The sequence below is a fragment of the Ursus americanus genome, chromosome 34, assembly GCF_024610735.1.
Source record: "Ursus americanus isolate L20-20 chromosome 34, mUrsAme1.1.p, whole genome shotgun sequence".
Taxonomy (NCBI): domain Eukaryota; kingdom Metazoa; phylum Chordata; class Mammalia; order Carnivora; family Ursidae; genus Ursus; species Ursus americanus.
In genome coordinates this window covers 9,814,603-9,833,863 of record NC_142160.1, presented here as the reverse complement: position 1 = coordinate 9,833,863, position 19,261 = coordinate 9,814,603, and the positions used below count along the sequence as shown (strand labels likewise).

General features: G+C 43.9%; 1 protein-coding gene across 8 annotated transcripts in view; it reads left to right on the top strand.

The window, feature by feature from the left end:
* DOCK8 (dedicator of cytokinesis 8) overlaps positions 1–19,261 on the top strand; it is a 318,437-nt gene that overhangs the window by 179,509 nt on the left and 119,667 nt on the right. For all 8 annotated transcript variants that reach the window (XM_045772361.2, XM_087858754.1, XM_087858753.1 and 5 more), the window contains 11 exons: positions 684–866; positions 1,242–1,374; positions 2,310–2,397; positions 6,350–6,446; positions 7,785–7,919; positions 8,962–9,114; positions 10,233–10,391; positions 11,054–11,154; positions 11,882–12,074; positions 17,234–17,377; positions 18,605–18,736. In XM_045772361.2, coding sequence (XP_045628317.2) covers positions 684–866; positions 1,242–1,374; positions 2,310–2,397; positions 6,350–6,446; positions 7,785–7,919; positions 8,962–9,114; positions 10,233–10,391; positions 11,054–11,154; positions 11,882–12,074; positions 17,234–17,377; positions 18,605–18,736 — 1,518 coding nt within the window. The remainder of the gene's footprint in view (positions 1–683; positions 867–1,241; positions 1,375–2,309; positions 2,398–6,349; positions 6,447–7,784; positions 7,920–8,961; positions 9,115–10,232; positions 10,392–11,053; positions 11,155–11,881; positions 12,075–17,233; positions 17,378–18,604; positions 18,737–19,261) is intronic.

Here is a 19,261-nt window from a genome sequence, read left to right as displayed (position 1 = left end):
CATATTGTTCTTTGTCTTGAGTGGATGAGTGAAAGAAAGTGTGCTCAGCACTCAAAAAATGAACACTTGGGACCCAGGTATTAAAGCAAATAGCCTGAGCCCCCACCACCCCCCGACCCCCGGAAAAACATAAATTGTGACTGAAGTCCCAGCACAGAGGACACCGCTAAATTAGGGATTTGATTCATTTGCTGAGCGCTTCATGACTCTTCTATTATACTTTGGACTCTGACAAAGAGGTTAACTCTTGAACAGTTAGGATGTTTCTGGAGCCTGGCTAGTCTTGTTCTCTGCTCTAAGTCCAACCCTCCGGTGTCTAGCTGGAAGGAGAAATATTTGGAATCTTAGCAGCTGGGAAGCCCCCTTTGTATCATTGAGACTGGGGGGCCTGGTTAAGGCAGGACAGACCACCAGACCACAGTGCTCTGGAGCCGGAGGGTGCCCACATGACGTGGCCAAAAGCCTGGCTCAGACACTGCCCCACACGAGCCCCTTTGCTGAGCTCCTCAGCTCAGGAAACGCAGCTTCGTAGCCCAAGAAAGGCCGGGTTACTGAAAACAGTTCCCCAGCGAGGGACGAAGTGCAATGCCTGTGTTCTAAGAGCTTAGCATCCCCTGTACTTTTGGGGTTCCCGTGGCTCTACTTCTTCCCCTGTGTCCATCTTGCCACCTGCCTCCCCGCAGCCCTACAAGCAGTACAACATGCTGAATGCCGACACGACCCGCAACCTCATGATCTGCTTCCTCTGGATCATGAAGAACGCCGACCAGAGCCTCATCAAGAAGTGGATCGCCGACCTGCCATCCATGCAGCTAAACAGGATCTTAGATCTCCTTTTCATCTGTGTCTCGTGCTTTGAGTACAAGGTGAGTGCGAGGTGGCTCAGCCTTACAGCCGCTCTTAGCTCCTAAGTTCAGGTCGATGTTTCTACTACATTTCCCCTTGGCTTGGGGGGAAGGGAGACATCCTCTGTTTTCTCACTGCTGTGTTACAACCCAGAACCTCTTTGCATTCTAGATATGGCCATTTCTCCGGGGAAGGATCTCTGCCTTCTGCAGAGAGAACCCCATTCTCATTCACAGGATTTGAGCCATAGGACCCCCCCACCCCCGCCTACCAACAGCATCTCCATGGGGGCACAAACTGGCTGCCGTTCACCAGGGAGTATTGTGTTTTGAGGATTCACCCCACGGACAGAGATCTCACCACACTAAACATCCTTCTGCCTCTGTCCTGTCCAGGGAAAACAGAGTTCTGACAAAGTCAGTACACAAGTCCTGCAGAAGTCAAGGGACGTCAAGGCCAGGCTGGAAGAGGCTTTGCTCCGCGGGGAAGGGGCCCGGGGGGAGATGATGCGGCGTTGCCGAGCTCCAGGTGTGTTGGCCTTGCCCGTCCCGGCTTTCCGTCAGCGAGTTTTACACCCTTGGTGGGGAGAAGCGTCCTCACATTGCGAGTAGACGTACCATCGCTTTCTTAAGATGTTAGGGTAATAAAGACAAGCAGGTTCCTGGATTCTGAGCATGCTGTGTGCTTGCAAGGTAAAGCTGCTGTCCTAAGGTCACAGGAACCCTGGAAATGTTCTCAAATACGTCTTTTGTTTAAAACCTGTCAGGGGTACAGGTCATATCCAAGGACGTGAGTCACAGGATAGATGGAATGTGGTCTCCCTCAAGGTCGAAGCCTCTCCATGGGGCATTTGACTCGTCTTTGTGGAGCATGGTCAAGACGCTAGATAATTCTTGTTCCAAAATCATCTCCCCAAATCATTCAGAGCATTATTAGAATACAACCGATCCCCCGCCTCCCAGGGGTGTCTGAGTGTTCTAGGCCTGCCAGGAATGATCTCACAAAGGCTGAACCCATTGCTATAAAGTAGAGTGAAGTGCTCGGGCACACTCCATCTTAGTCGCCATGCTCAAAGTTACACAGAATGACAGTTCATTCTATGCGATGGGACACAGTGGCCAGGAGGTTGGGGGGAGCTCAACTCTTGCAGTGGGGGGGGGCACCCTTATTTAACACCCACACTCTCCTCTTCAGTAATTCACTAAGAACCTCAGTTTCACTGGAACCTTCTGTTCATGACACATGCTCACCCACGCTCCAGAAAGGCAAGGGTTCTAAAGCTGTGGGCTGTCAATCAAAGCACAGGCGTCCGGGGCCTGGGCTGTCACGTCTCCTTCCTGCATCCAGCATGGGCTCTAATTAGTGGTGCTGAGTCCCCTGCGCTGAGCTTGTTACGGAACTTCTGGTTATCTTAGAGGGTTTCATACTAATCACATTCCTCTCATGCATTTCTTAACTCCTAGGGAATGACCGGTTTCCAGGCCTCAATGAAAATTTGAGATGGAGGAAGGAGCAGACACATTGGCGGCAAGCTAATGAGAAGCAAGATAAGTGAGTCACTCAGCAACTTTGTGCTACTTTTACCTAAAGTCTAAAACCCTTTTTTCCCAGGCTACTTATATTACTGAAACAACTACATCCTTCCAAGGGTAAGAAAATGAAACATCATTATCTGTGTAAATTCATTTCATCCAGGGACCCAAGATCATCAAAGGTATAAGGAGTTATGATTTACAGTTCTGAAAACTTTACCACACTGATAAGCATTTAAAGAAAACTAATATTTAGCAATCTCAGCTAGCTTGACAAAAGCTGCTGGAGGGGACAGGACAGGGCACTCAAGACCACATCGTTCAAATTCATATTTCCATTCTGGAAACATGTACAAAAGGTGTAGTCAGAGATATTTATGTCAGAATTACTCAAAATTTTTAAAATGAAAACATTCTAAATGCTCAGGAATAAGGAACTATGTAAGGAAATGTTAAGTTGGTGTTAAAAGTGCATGACGAGGGACATGCTTATGAGAAAATGTTAAGTGAACCACAGCAGAATACACACTTGATTTTAGAGTAGAATCGTAAATCTCTAACTACACAGGGTAAATACATTTTAAGACTGGCAGGAAATTTACCAGAATATTAACAGCGATTTTCCTTGGGTGGTTCTCTTTGGGTGTTGAGGTAATCGGTGTTTTCTTCTGTATTCTTTGCTGCATTTCCTACAATTGGCTATGTGTATTATTTTCTATGTATACACACACACACACATATATACACATATACATAAGATAATGTGTATGCTATTATCAGCCAAAAATATAGAAAATGAAAGAAGAAAAGTCCTGCTTCTTGAATTGCAATGTATGAGATATATATGTGTAAGAATTTGACTATATAAGGACATAAAACTAAATATGTTGAACAGACAGCTCATGTCTGCTGGTCCTCTTTGCAGCAGATGGCCTGATGAATCTCAGGGTCCACTGAGCAAAACATTACATGGTTGAAGACCCCGCCCCACGCATTCAACAAGGTGTAGGTCGCCCATCTCCACAGGGTATGAAGCCCCCGTCACGCAGGTGTGGGGGTGGGGCAGACTTGCCTAACAGTGTTATTTTGTCAGTAAATACGGTTACTGTCTTTGTTGTCATCACAAGAATGAATCATTCTAGTTCACTTACGGGACTTTTGAGAGTCAAATTTATTTTAAAACGTGAAGGAGATAAACACATTTTTATTACAGATGTTACTGAGAAAGCCCAGTTGTTGGTCTTATTAGTAATATCCATTTGCTTTGGGTATTTTATTCTTCGAGCACATAACTCCATGCGTATTTCTTTCATTTTGTTTTTTGGGGAAGACGGGGCTCATTGCCTGAACTAATTTTTGAGATCTTTTGGTTCTGAGAATCCGTAAATTCTAGTTCAGGCAACGCACCCCTTGTCTTCCCCAAAAAACAAAATGAAAGAAATACTCGTGAATTAATGTGCTATAGAACCACTTAGGGTGTTAGACCATTTACTCTCTGAGAGTAGGAGAAGAGCCTAACGAGACATGTTTGGCCCGGGCTTCATAAGTTGAGGTTTTGGGAAACCTTCCCCGTTTGCTCGCAGAAGTAACACCACACTGAGCCTTTCCGAGCAGGGCCTCCCAGGACTCCCTGGTCAGGGGCGACGTGGGTTTTTTGTTTTGTTTTGTTTTTCAAGAGAAACCATAGTACAATTGTAACTCCTCCAGTTAGCTGTTTGGAAAATTTTTTGTAATTCCAATAGCAATGTCTTTCACCTTGTTCTTTCAGGTCATTTTTCAATTATTTTGGATCTGTTTTTTTAGAGCAATGATTTTCAACTGGGCTATACGTTAGAATCACCAGGAGAGCTCTTAGAGCTCCCAGTGCCCAGAACAATGAATTCAGAACCTCCAGCAGTGGGACCCAGCAACCAGTATTTGGTAAAACTCTCTAGGTGATGCTATTGTCCAGTCCAATTTTAGAACCAGTGTTTTATTTTTTTTTTTAAGATTTTATTTATTTGAGAAAGAGAGTGAGAGAGAGATGAGCCGCACACACAGAGGGAGAAGCACACTCCCCACTGAGCAGGGAGCCCGACATGGGGCTCGATCCTGGGACCCTGGGATCCTGACCTGAGCCAAAGGCTGAGGCCTCACCAACTGAGCCCCCCACGTGCTCCTAGGACCAGTGTTTTGAAGGACAGGCTGGCTGGCTTTCTAAAAACTGGATTGGCGGCAGTGATAGTTGCATGAAGATACAAATGTTCTTAATACCACTGAACCATACACTTAAAAATGGTTAAGATGGGAAATTTTATGTTATGTGTATTTTACCACAATTGAGAAACTTTGACAACAAAAATGAAAACCAGATCTAGGTCTGCATTGTCCCATGGAGCAGCCACATTAGTGCTACAAGTGAAACATACAGGCCAGATTTTGACAGTTTAGCACCAAAGAAGGAATGGAAAATATCTCATTAGTAATTTTTATAGTGATTACACATTGACAATTTTTTTTCTGCATTGGGTCAAGTAAAATATTTTCAGTTACTCTCACCTATTTCTTTTTGCTTTCTTTAGTGTGACTACAAAATGGAGAATGACATACGTGTTTTTCATTATGTTTCTGTTGCGTAGCACTGCTCAAAATCGAAATCTACCGATTTAAAAATCTACGGTTTTTAAAAATAGCTTTCATATTTCACTTTTCTTACACAAATACTATCACTTGCAGAATGAAAAACAACAACATAGAGCCCCTTGGGACCAGAGAGCCTGTTCAAAACTTGAAAATTTTAAAGATTTTATTTATTTGTCGGGGGGTGGGGGCTAGCAGGGGAAGCAGCAGGCAGAGGGAGAAGCAGACGAGCCCAATGCAGGACTCTGTCCCAGGACCCTGGGATCATGACCTGAGCCAAAGGCAGACGCTTAACCGACTGAGCCCCCCCAGGCGCCCCAGCTTGGAAACATTTAAAACACAAGGAAACATTTATTCTGAGCCCTCAGTAGTATATAAGCAGTGGCAGAGCTCCCGTTGTTGGATGAAGGGGACTCAAGAAGAGGTGATTCTGGTCCAAGACTTGTGGGCTCACATCATGACGCCCCAACCCCCATGGCAACATACTGGCCTCTGGGGCATCTTGGGGAAATGAATTCTTCACCCTTCCCTTTTCTGGCCACTAAATTTAGATGATACAAAATATCCCTTCCCATCTTCACTTAGATTTTATGAGAATCAATGAACGAGTGCCTGAAACGTTCTGGTTCCTCAAAATGGAAACCGTGCTGAGAAGCAATGCCAGGCAATTTCCCATTCCCTACCATTCCCTAGTGGCTAGTAACCAGTAACACCCAGCTGGATGTGCTATGACCTGCTGTCCCACAGGAATGCCACCTTGCTGCGCACTGGGGAGAAAACAAAAGGTCCCCACTTGACTGAGCAACCCTCAGGGGGGCCTTTGGGATGTCAAGAGACTGACTCTTCCCTGCCCCAGTTCAGAAGTAGCAGCTTTCCCAATCCAGCAGCACTGCTGTCTGCCAAATTCAGATCACACCCAGTCCGGCTCCCTCTGGCCTGTGGCAGAGGCTTCCCTTGATTCAGGTCTAGATTGGTTCTCATGCAGGAAACCCAGGAACGGGCCGAGGCTTCACACAGCAGTCGAGATCGTCTAGCCTGACTGGTAGTGGCAACCAATAATTGCTTTTCTCCCCATTTTGTTCTTTCTGTGACTGTCATCGTTATTCATAGTAGTGGGGCTGCGGATGACCTGTAGACTTGATCTGGAAAATCGTGTCCACCAGGCACTAATCTCAGAAAGTGCCCTGTACTGTTTGGTTACCTCTGGCCAGCTCCTCTGTTTTCACTTCAAGATGGACTATTCAGACATTTCTTTACGCCTTGGTGCATAGATTGCCATCCCTGGAATGTGGCCAGGTTTGATATGCTCTTTAATTTGACCTCTTTTTTTTTTTTTTCTTTTCTTTTCTTAGAACAAAGGCAGAGTTAGATCAAGAAGCCCTGATCAGTGGCAATCTGGCTACAGAAGCAAATTTAATCATCCTGGATATGCAGGAGAACATTATCCAGGTGAGGACAACACACACCTGATCTGTTCAACATGAATATGTTTCCTGGAATTTAATAAGGAACTCTTTATGGAGAACTGGGAAAGAAACGTGATCCCAAAACGCCTTTTTTTTTTTTTTTTTAACCATTTACAATAGTGTTCACCTTACAAATTCCAGAGATACTGAACATTCTTCTGGCTTCTTTGACTCGCTGCTCACTTGGGTGCTTGACAAGGTGACCCTCAGAGTTAAATCTGCCAAGTGCTGGTGGTTTATAGCTGATGATCAAGAATAGGGATGGTAGCTAGGGTTTTTGTTTTGTTTCTTTCATGGGCGAACTGCAGTTGAATCATGGTTGACATCTAGTATGGGAGCTAAGATTATGACTGGACCAGATGAAAAGGGTGCTAGGTCTGAATAATGAGGTCTACCTTGGACCAGGTTGGTGAAGCAAAGTCACTTGTAGCATGAATTTGCCATACCCGCTGCAGAAAAGCATAGTGCCACTATGAACGTTGCAGTAAGACAATTTACCGTACTAATTTTATCTCCTAAGTGAGTGTTTCCAAAAATTCCCAGAAGTCTACATGATAATGGGTTTTTTGGTTAACCTGAGAAAGGAGTCCCTCCATGTTTCCAGCGAGAAATCATTTATTTAGGTAGATTGAGTGTTGCTTTTTGGAGCTAGGAAAAGAAATGTTGAAACCCAGGGAAACCTTAGTTATCCTACTTTTAGGTGGTCTAAATTCAAAGTCATTGTTATAGAAACATAAAGACAAAAAGTATGTGGTATCTTTGATATCTTAACTACTTGGCACCATATTGATTACATCTCTATCCATCACTGCTTTGACTGGTATGTACTTACCAGTCCCCAAGATGCTTTTCTTCCCCCAAAGAAATGGCACTTTCTTGTCATTCCCTTTGGTGGTTTTAGTCTTGCTGTTCTATTTAGAAACACGGCACCACCACACAGCCCCCTTTGTACTGGGAGGCTGACAATTGTGTTTTGAAGCCCACAAGGAAAGCTGTGGCTTCTATATAAAGAAAGAACATTCCAAGAGCTGTTGTCTGGGGTGGGGGGAGGTATGCCTTATAACTTAGTTTAGCAGCCCGGAATTGGACATAAATCCCAAACCATTTGGGAGTTTTGCAATAAAGTCATTTAGAAATAGGTCTTCAGCTGTCAAGGTAATGGATGATGTGTGTGGAGGCCAAACGCCGAATATCTTAGACTACGAGAGACGGAACGTCAGCATCGCTATGCTAATTGTCAAGAGCGCCAACTTGTGTCTTCACCCCTCCGCTCCCTGGCACAGCGCAGGGATTCAGTGACGCTGTTCTTCCTTCCCACCAGGCAAGCTCGGCTCTGGACTGTAAAGACAGCCTGCTGGGAGGTGTTCTAAGGGTCCTGGTGAATTCTCTGAGCTGCGATCAGAGCACCACCTACCTGACTCACTGCTTTGCGACACTCCGGGCTCTCATTGCCAAGGTAAACATGGGCTGCTTGTTTTCTTACTCCTAATTAAGAGCTGAGAGTCTCATCTGGCTTCACACTTCTCCCATCAGGTGCCCCAAAACCCACACGGCACGCTATTAAGTGACATCAAGGTAAAGGTTTTAAGTCTACCTAAGAATAAAGCAGATGCCCTGATTTCTTTTGAGAAGTCACCATTAAGAACAACAGTGGCTCTCACACTTGAAACGTGGACAGAACTATAGACATTTGACATGGCCACTCGCTGGAGATGTGAGAGCAAAAATAGCTGAGCGCCTTTACCTTTCACCCCTTTTAATACCACATCTGGGTGAGATTAATGTCCTAAACATGACACCTATCAGTAAGTCTTGCAAAACATCATGTCGTAAAATGAGAGAAGATTCAGAAGTAAATTTCTCATAGCCTGAATTATATAGATTTTTCTTACATCAAGTGGTCTAATGCAGTTTAATTTCTCCCCCTGGATTGGAAAAATCTCAGGTGGTACCTTCTTAATGGGATCTTTTACATTTTTTTAAGTTTATTTATTTATTTATTTATTTATTTATTTAAGTAATCTCTATGTCCGACATAGGGCTCAAACTCATGACCCTGAGACCAAGAGTTGCATGCTTTTCCAACTGAGGCAGCCAGGAGCCCGGGATCTTTTACATTTAGAAAGTAGAATTCTTCTGCTCTCCCCTGTCAGGATTATTTTCTCTTTCTTAGTCACCAGTTATTTCCTGGGGACTCAGTAAACACGGGATCCTTCCTGCAGAGAGGTGACTTTGCCAGCGAGTGCAACCTGGCTGACAATGCGGTTAACTACGCGGCCCTGAGCTTAGTGGTGAAGTTCATAATTAAATCTTAAGTCGGCTCCATTGTTTCGACTCATCTTCTGACTCAAGGAGCTCATTATCTTCATAGAGCAATGCATGAGCTCCTCTAGGCTTTCCGCTTGTCCCAGCAGACATTGCCTATTTCAACAGGCATCCAGTCCAGAAAAAACACGAAGGTGCCAAGGGCTGCCTCACGGCCTCTGTGTCTCTCGTAGTTCGGGGACTTGCTGTTTGAGGAGGAGGTGGAGCAGTGTGCGGACCTGTGCCAGCGAGTGTTACACCACTGCAGCAGCAGCATGGACGTCACCCGGAGCCAAGCCTGTGCCACCCTCTACCTCCTCATGAGGTTCAGCTTTGGAGCCACCAGTGTAAGCGCTCCCACCGGCAGGGTGGCCCAGAAATGGAGAGAAAGTCAGTGCAAAGCCTCGTTTGAGGAAAAGTTTGCGGGATCGCCATTTCCTTCTGTCCCATGGGAAGGCGACAACGGATGATGGAGATGGATAGCGTCCTTTGGGTTTGCAATCACAAGTGAAGAAGAAGACCGATGAATGCGGTGGTTTCCATCTGCGTGTTTCGAGGACAAGTGAATGAATATTGGGAGATTAAAAGTTGTCCTCTGTGGGGAAAAATACAGCAGGCAGGTTAAGAATTCAGAAGCGTTTGTCTTGTTTCCGAATTCTGATTGAATGGTACCGGGATGACCTACGGAGGAGAATTTGAATGAGCAGTATCATTTGCACCTGTGTTTTAATAGAAGCTTTGCAGCCTTTGGAATTCGGCTTTATTGCAGAAGAGTTAACCTTTGCTTTAGTTTATCTAGATTTTAGTGTATTTAGATTTATCTAGATCTTTGTTTAGTTTTATCTAGATTTTAGTTTATCGAGATTATTTACATTTGTGGTCATGTTAACGTACATGTCCAAGAGATCTTAAAAGATAAACTGGCCCAGAGGAAAAAGACAGGGTCCTTGTCATATGTAAGGCATAACTATTGAAAATATTTAGGACATTTTCTTGGGGACCCTCAGGATAATCATATTTTTCCATAGGGCTGGAAGGGAAGGAGAAACAGAAAGTCACTGCCTGTCCAAGGTCCCGAATCTCAGAAAGTGTGGCCATGGAGATACTGTTCCTTTTTCCAGTTCAAGTCAAGTTCCAAGAAGAGGAAAGTTGGTACAAAAGGATCCATCTTTGAGACCCAACTTTGTAGGAACCTCCCAGCCTTACAGCATGGAGGCCATCCAGTCCTCAATGAAAATTTAAAGGCAGCTGACAGATTTATGTCAGAGCAAAGTCCATTTAAACCATTTAAACAACAATATGAATCTTGTGCAAAGTAGAGCTCACATTTCATTGAGAGAAAAGGAAACGGTTGAGATGGGGTAAAAGAAGCACTGGGGAGTTCCTGGTGCCTGGCTCTGCCGCCTTCCATTATCTGCTAGCTGAGTGCCTCTTGTTTGTTCCATCTTTCCTATTCCTGATGCAGAACTTTGCAAGAGTGAAGATGCAAGTCACCATGTCTCTGGCATCTTTGGTGGGCAAAGCACCAGACTTTAATGAGGAGTACCTGAGAAGATCCTTGAGGACGATCTTGGCCTATGCAGAAGAGGACACAGCCATGCAGGCCACTCCTTTCCCCACCCAGGTAAGCTGAAGAGGGTGCCTTATCTCACACACAGGTTCAGGATCAGACAGGTATAAACTTGGGTATATATATGTGTGTGTGTATACTGTGTATTCATGTATTATATATAATATGTAATTATATAGCAGTTCTGTGTTATACATAAGATTTATAAATATTATGTATATATATGTATTTAATATACAACACACTATATATTATATGCAATATATAATATATAGCATACTGTATATTGGTTACTATATATATATTAGTTATTAGCCATATATATATATATATTTATGTAAATAACGTAAGCTAAAGTCCTAAGCTGCCTCTTATTTGGTATAAAAAGACCTGATGTTCCAGAGTACAGTTGAGGGTTCTTCTAGGTTGCAAATAACTGAAACTAGTTCAAGTTACTTTAAACAAGAGGGAAGATAGTATAAGGATTCAGAGCTAATTCATGGATCCCAAGGGCCAACTCACATCTGGGCCTCCGAAGCACGTGGACCTGCAAAGATGAAGGCCATGCAGGGTCCATCCAGCCTCCCCTCCACCTGTGAGTTCTGCTCCCACAGAGAAGCCCGCCTGTGGCTGTCCCATGCCCTTCCAATGCAGCCCTAGCTTGGTACCATGGATGACAAAGCCAGGATTGTTTAGAGGTGTTCGCTTTTTTGCAGGTGGAAGAACTTCTCTGCAATCTGAACAGCATCTTATATGACACGGTGAAAATGAGGGAATTTCAGGAAGATCCCGAGATGCTTATGGATCTCATGTACAGGTACACTTTTCTGATAAAGTCAGAGGGTGTCAGCTGAGGGTCTAAGGTTTGTCACTGTGGAGGTCTTGGTAGTGTCATTATCTTGGTCCATGTGGGTTCAGTTTTGGATGGCATCCTTTGCATATGTAGAAATTAATATTCAGAGTGGACTGATTCATGTACATATTTTTAGAAATATCCCCCTAATTTAAACTGAGGTATCTTTTACAAAGAAGGAGAGAAAAGAACTATTATCATACGAATTATTTCCTATATGTTTTTTTCCAGTTATATTTGGACAGAGATGTATAGTTTTATTTAGAAATCATATTTTACTTTATAGTTTCAAACTGTCTTAAGGTCCTTGTTCAGGAGAAACTACTTACAGAAATAAATTGGATCGGATGTGATGTCGTAGATGGGTCGTACTTTTGTTGTTATTCTGAGAGGAAGGAAAGAAAAGGAAGAAAATTGCTAGAGATCCATTAAAATAGACCTCGTTTGATTGGGCCTTTTTCTTCCCCATAAAACTTTAAGTAAATGCTATTTCTTGATGTCCAGCACACCCTACCTGTGGAATGAAAACAACTAGACTGATAAATGTTTGCTTTTTCTCTCATTTTTTGAACAGGTGGGGAAAACCTCTAAGGGTGGGGGGGGATTCTTTGGGAGAAAAAAGTGGCCATGCACAGTAGAAAAACAGTGTCATTAACCAGCTGTCCTTGAAACGTTCTCCATCTGTCCTCAGAATTGCCAAGAGTTACCAGACCTCTCCTGATCTGCGGCTGACCTGGCTCCAGAACATGGCCGAGAAACACACCAAGAAGAAATGCTACACGGAGGCAGCCATGTGCCTGGTGCACGCGGCTGCCTTAGTGGCCGAGTACCTGAGCATGCTGGAGGACCACAGCTACCTGCCCGTGGGCAGCGTCAGTTTTCAGGTGGGGGGCAAATGCAGCTTCTCCTTGAGAGCCATGGTTCTCAACTGGGGGTGGTCTTGCCTCCCAACCCAGAAGGCATTTGAAGATCTCTGGAGACATTTCTGGTTGTTACAACGGGGGGGGGGGGTGGTGGTGAGGGGGAGCATTGGCATCTGACACGTATAAGCCAGGGACACTGCTGAACATTCTACAATGCATATGTGGCCTCAAATGTCAGTAGTGCCAAGGCTGAAAGAAATCTGCTTTAGTTCTTATATTTGCCTCTTCTAATTGCTTTACTATCTTACTAACTTGGTTTTGTTTTTGTTTTTTTTTTAACTATTTACAATAAATATAGAGTTGACAGGCACTCTGGGCATTCCCAAACACTCAGATCCATGATTTCATTTGACCCTCTGCATCCACCAGTAAAGCAGGCAGATAGGCAAGGGACTATGACTCCTACTTAACAGATGACAAAACTGAGAGAGCAGTTTTTCTAAGGTCACTTAAACTCTTTCTCAAAGACTTAGATTTGGCACAGTACATTGACAACTGGGAAAGTATTTTCCAGACACTAGAGAAATGATTTCCTGCACGACCCATTCCTTGGATCACATGGCCCAACTCTGTAGCATTCCACACTTCAGTCCCAAAGCGAGGAAGAACCACATTGACCTGGGAAGAGCAAAAGGGAGCTGAACCAGTACTTTCTTAGGATAAGCTGAATATTACCCACAGTTAGCAAAGGGAAATGGTCTACCAGGTCTGAAAATTGACTCAGGGCTAGGATGCTCAATGGCCACTTGGATAGCTTTTGCTGAATAGTTTAATACAGTCTTTAGAGAAAATAAAAGTTTTATGAGTCCTTTTGTAAGAGAGATAATCTGCAGAAATGACTCCCCTTGAAACCACGAACAATACAGTACGGTAACAGAGCCCTTTTCAAGCCAGACTCACAGTCATTTGTAAGTGCCTGTATTATCCTTGTTTGAATCTATATGACTGGTTTTATAAAAGGCTTTTTTCCAGTATTGTTCTTCAACACAATTTTGCGATGGCCATGTGAACCAGAGGGAGAGGACAATTCAGAGTAGCTTCCCCAGGCTTTGCAAAGAAGTCACTGAAACCGTTGCTGGGGGTGCCAGGAGCTTCTGATTCCCTTGAACTCTTTCACCTGTGCACCTGTTTGCTTCTTATTATTAACCCCTCCTTTCTTACGGCATTCGGTAACAATAATATTTATTCTAACATTTCATCCTCAGCAAATCACTTCTGTTCTCAGTTCAGAAATGTGTGTTATAAAGGCCAAAAATGAAATTCTTATCCAAAAAGCATAAAAATATCACATCTGATTTTCATTCACATAAAAGCAAAGAAAGTTACAAAAGTAATTTGATATGTATCTGCTTCTTTCATCACATTTATTTTGGCCGTTTGATATTATCAAGGGTAAATATTTTAAGTGCTACTCTTTCAATTCCCAGAAAATCTTTGGGTTTTTTACTCAATGTTGAATCATATCATCCTCTTTCCATGCTTTATTAACTGAACTATTTCATATCTTTCTTTTATGCCTTTTTGACTGTTACTATATTCTATTTGGATATTTGTCACCTAAATATTAATGGCATTTCATTATTGACTCTCATATTTGGTAAGCTTGAGAATTCTAATTTCTCCTAGAATTCATTTGATTTGCTTATCATAAGCCATGCCAAGGCAAGATAGAGCAGTTATTCTAGAACCAACAGAAAACCTCCACATTGTCCCTACAGGGGAACATTTAGCTCTATTTTTCATATCTCTATATCCATTCCTTTATTCTTCTAGATGATATTTATTGAGCACTTACTGTGTCCTCATGAACTTTACCTTCTAGCCAGGGAGAGCGGCATCATCTAACTATTCTATTCCTTATTCAATTACAATTATGATAAATGCTGTAAGAAAGAGGTACAAGATGCCAGGAGTGTTTATAATCTGACCTAACCTGGGGGTCGTGGGAAGCTCAGAAGGACCAGGAAGGTGAAGGGGGAAGCAGAAGGAGTTGCAAAGTATGAGGTCTTCATGATACACAGAACACGGTGAGGTAGGTGTTCTCGGCTACGGAAGAGAAGCCAAATCATGTTGTTGCTTTTGAGCCAATTCTTTTCCCTCGAAGGAGACATACCAAATCTTTTTGGAAATGTATGCTTGCAAGTGACAGAATACCAAACCTAGACTGACCTAGGGTGGAAATGGAATTTATCAGCTTGCATGAGGGAGGCGAGCTGGGAGCAGCACCCACCAAACCGAAAGGAGGGACGCAAACCATGTCATCAGACCTCAGTGTTGTCACCACTTCCTGTCTCTGCTTTCCTGTACATCGACTTTATCCTGCACGGGCTTCCCATGCCCACTAGAAGTATTTAGGTTTATGCCTTCCCAGGTTCAAGACCAGGAGAATAGAGAGATAGCTCATTTCTAGCAGTTGCTGAGAAAGTCTCAGTGCATCTTATTGGTTCTGACAGGCTCATGTGCTCATCCCTGAGCCAATCAGAGTGGCCAGAGAAATGGAATGCTCTGATTGGCTGGGCCAGAGTAGAGGTCTGCACCTGGACTTGTGGATGGTTCCCCAGGATGCCTTACTCTACAAAAGGATAAAGGACCTCTGGACAGCATTAACAACAGATGTCCAGAGTTGACTTCTCAAATGCTGTGTGCTTTAGTTTTCAACCTCGTTCTGCTCCAATAAAATTGAATTTTTGGAAAAGAATTATAAACAGGAGATAAATAATTCTGTGCAAGGAAAATAACTTTGAGGCCACTGAATTCCAAGGCACTGAGCTCGTTGAAATTCTATGCCCCAGACTGCCGTGTTTATTCCACAAATGTAGATATGGATACATTCTCAGATCCTGCTCTGACTTTTACCTCCCTGATTCTGAAGCCAGGGAAGTCTGCCAGAATCCTTTCCCTCTAGTTACAGCTAAGAAAGCTACATTACTTCAGATCTGTTCCTCTACCTGTAGAAAATTGCATACAATTCTCATAGCACTCATTTCTCAAGTTATTAGATTCTTTCAACTGAATCCCTGGGACCTTCTGTTATTTCCAGTTTGGAAACATTATAATAGAAAGACCGGGTTTGGAAAAAAGACTGGTCACAAGAGATTCTGAGAGCCTCCTATATTCCTAAAACTACATTAAAATCTTGGATGTGAAGATAGAGGACTGTGACAGCTCTTTTCTTTGATTGTTAAGGTTGATTCGCTTGATTTTGCTAACCAGGCCAGGAAGCAGATCATTTTACTTCACAGGCCAACTCTGGTCAGTTGGTCGTGAATTTTGAGAATACAGTTGACCCTTAAACAACACAGGGGCACCCCCCACCTAGTCAGAAGTCCACAGATAGGGGCGCCTGAGTGGCACAGCGGTTAAGCGTCTGCCTTCGGCTCAGGGTGTGATCCCGGCGTTATGGGATCAAGCCCCACATCAGGCTCCTCCGCTATGAGCCTGCTTCTTCCATTCCCACTCCCCCTGCTTGTGTTCCCTCTCTCTGTCTGTCTCTATCTCTGGCTGGCTGTCTCTATCTCTGTCGAATAAATAAATAAAATCTTTAAAAAAAAAAAAAAAAAGAAGTCCACAGATAACTCAACTTCCCCCAAAACTTAACTACTAATAGCCTACTGTTGAACAGACACCTTAGTGGTAACATAAACTGTTGATTCACCTGTGTTTTGTATGCTAGATGTATGATATATTCTTACAATAATACCTAACTTCTCCTTAATATCTTTGGTATTTCTAAACTACACGGTTTGTCAGTTTTTTCAAATTGTCACAAATCTCAAAAGATTTTTCCAATATATTTTTTAAATTGATTTTATTTAAATTCGGTTAGTTAACATGTAGAGTATTCTTAGTTTCAGAGTCCAGTATATTTTCGAAAATGCATATAAGTGGACCCGTGCAGTTCAAACCAGTGTTGTTCAAGGACTGACTATATATCTAAACTTCAAGGGAAATGGTGCTATAGTTGATTAGTTATGCCTGCTACCAGTGTAGGAATGGGAAGGAGTGGCATGTGTGCTGCCTGTTTGCAATCTCTAAGCTGGGAAGATATCCCATGGCTTTTACGCGCTATATGCGTTTCGTCCACAGCTGTGAGACAGGTTGAAAAAAAAGACTTTTAACATGTCAAGAGTATGAGAGTCACTGCAAGGGCCAGAGCTGGGGTGAGGCAAGAGGCGCCTAAGGGGCAGAATGTAAGGAAGCACTCACTCCTAGGGTCAAGCAAGTTCAGAGTCATCACTTCCTGAGATTGGGTGGACCCTGGGATTGAATGCCTCTCTAAAGGTTGTGCCCTCGGTTTCTCACTTGGTTCATCCTAGCCCGGGCCCTGGTTACTGCACTCTGCTGGAGACTTTAAACTCTATGGTTTGTGTAAAGGAAATCTTGAAAAAAAGAACAAAATGGGAGATAACAATAAAGGTTGCATTGCCATCAACATGGCCACCAAGAGGACATTCTCGTTGGCTATTATTGTATAATATGGCTGTTCACCTGCAAGTCAAGTCAGTAGCAACGCACCTCCAAGGTTCACTGGGCTGCTGAAGCACGAGTCTCATTAGCTGTTAATTGGTCTTTGCCTTTTTTTTTTTTTAAGATTTTATTTATTTACTTGAGAGAGAGAGACAGCCAGCGAGAAAGGGAACACAAGCAGGGGAAGTGGGAGAGGAAGAAGCAGGCTCCTAGCAGAGGAGCCTGATGTGGGGCTTGATCCCAGAACGCCGGGATCACGCCCTGAGCCTAAGGCAGACGCTTAACGACTGAGCCACCCAGGCGCCCCTGGTCTTTGCCTTTTTAAAAACCATGACCCCTGCTGGATGTCCCATAGGGTCTTTCATGACAGTAACTCAGTTGTTCCTACACTGAGGTGAGTGTCCTTTGTGTATGTCCTAAAGGTCAAAAAGAAAAGAAAATTGTAAGTTTTGAAGACCAGTTGCTCAGTGTATCCTTTCAAAATAAATGGCAGCCAGAGCGTCTTGTGGGTGGAATTAGAGACATTCTATAATCACAGGCTCTGTGAGGAACTTTGAACGCACGCTGGCTCAGTGCCCCATCTTGGGTTCCTCTGGTACCCTTTGTTAGTCCGGTCCCCCTGTTCTCTGGGCTTATACTGGGATCTCTTTCAGAACATTTCTTCCAACGTGCTGGAGGAGTCTGCGGTCTCCGATGACACCTTGTCACCCGATGAGGACGGTGTGTGTTCGGGCCGGTACTTCACCGAGAGCGGCCTGGTGGGCCTCCTGGAGCACGCCGCTGAACTCTTCAGCACGGTCAGTGCTCACAGGGGTCCCGGGGCCTCCGCGTGGGCCAGACTCCCAGCGCCATGAATGCCAGTCTTCACCCCGAGCCGGGCGCACCTCCTGCTGGGCTGTGCAGGGCTGGGGGGGGGTGGTGGCCCCAGATGACTTTGATGTATGCAAATTGCATCAGTTCTGCTGGGAGCCAAGAAAGCCTTTCATCACTGCAATATTCTGGTTTTCATGGCAGGCTCTTCGGCTGCACAGCAGTTACACTGTATTATTTCCATTTAATAGGGTGGAAATTAGGCCACAGAGAGGTGAAATGGCTTGCCCAGGGTTACACCACAAATGATGAGGCATGTTCTCACTCCCTCGTTTTCCCTCCGGTGGAAAAAAATATTGGGGCGGAGCCACTGGGAGGAGAGGGAGGGAATAGATGGACCGGCTGTCTTTCTGACAACTAGGTAGTCCTCAGGATTGGCGCAAAGCAGGACCAGCTCAGAGAACGGTGGGAGGGCAAACCACTAAGACTCCCCTCACTTGCCTAGTCTGGGTCTACACACTCCTGATAAGAGAAAAAAAATAGGTAGATTAAGTAAGTGCGATTCAGGGTAGTGGAGAAAGTCTCTTGCCCATTTTCATGTTAATAACCCCACTCCTCCCCCCCCCAGTTGTAAGCCAAGTAAATATCTAACACTTCACTATGTTTAGCTAATCCACTTTTATGTTCATCCGTATAGTTTTCTTTCTTTTCTACGTTTCATTTCCAAGTTTCCTACCTTACGACCTCTATGTATTTTTTGTTTTAACTATCTTTTCTTTTTTCTGCTTTCCATTTCAGGACTCAGAGAAAGAGCAATATACTTCCATTTTTCCTAAAATTCAAGAAAGTGAACTAGTTAGAATCCTACCAACTCCTTTTAGGCATGCATCAAACATCTGGCTAAGGGTGACCCCTGATGACATTTAACTATGCCAGAGCTGCCTTCCTGAGTAGTTACGTGCCCCTGCTGCCAATCTCCTGTTTTTATTCCTTGGAAACCCTTTTGCCCACTTAACATCATCATATAGGACCATTTAGCGCATGTCTAGTTCCGTTTGCGTGCTCCGGCCGTCCCAGAGAAGCCCAGACATCACTCTTACTCTGTAAAATATTGTGGCGCCCATTACTAATCCATCCTCCACCACATAACGAACTCTGGATGTTCTTCTTAACTGTCGCCTGGATTAAATTCTTGTTGATTTTCTCTTTCCAAGGGAGGATTGTACGAGACGGTTAATGAGGTCTACAAGCTGGTCATTCCCATCCTGGAAGCACACAGAGACTTTCGGAAGCTGACCTCCACCCACGACAAGCTACAGAAGGCTTTTGACAGCATCATTAGCAAGGTAGCTGGGGAGCCTGGCCAGCAGGTCCTGTTACCTGGCAGCAGGTGACCCCGTCCCAGAGATCCTTAGTCCTGCTTCCTCTCTAGTGAGCGATTTGCCTTGAGCACATCATTGCTGTCGCTCTTACCTACCCAATGGAGAGGGGCTGGGAATAGGTAGAGAACCAGGGTTCAGACAGTTCAGACCGAAAGAAAGCACCTGGATGACTGCACAACCAGGAAATGTGAGGATTTTTAAAGTTCACTTCAAAGAAGTCCTAGAAATCTTTCATGGCATTTCTTTCTTTCTTTCTTTCTTTCTTTCTTTCTTTCTTTCTTTCTTTCTTTTCTTTCTTTCTTTCTTTCTTTCTTTCTTTCTTTCTTTCTTTCTTTCTTTTTTTATTATTTCCGAAGTTTCTTCCATAAACATTGCATTTTTTTAAAGGCGTGATTTCGGTTTATATTAGCCATAGGAATAAAATGCTTTGTGGGTGCCTGGGTGGTTCAGATGGTTAAGCCTCTGCCTTCAGCTCAGGTCATGATCCCA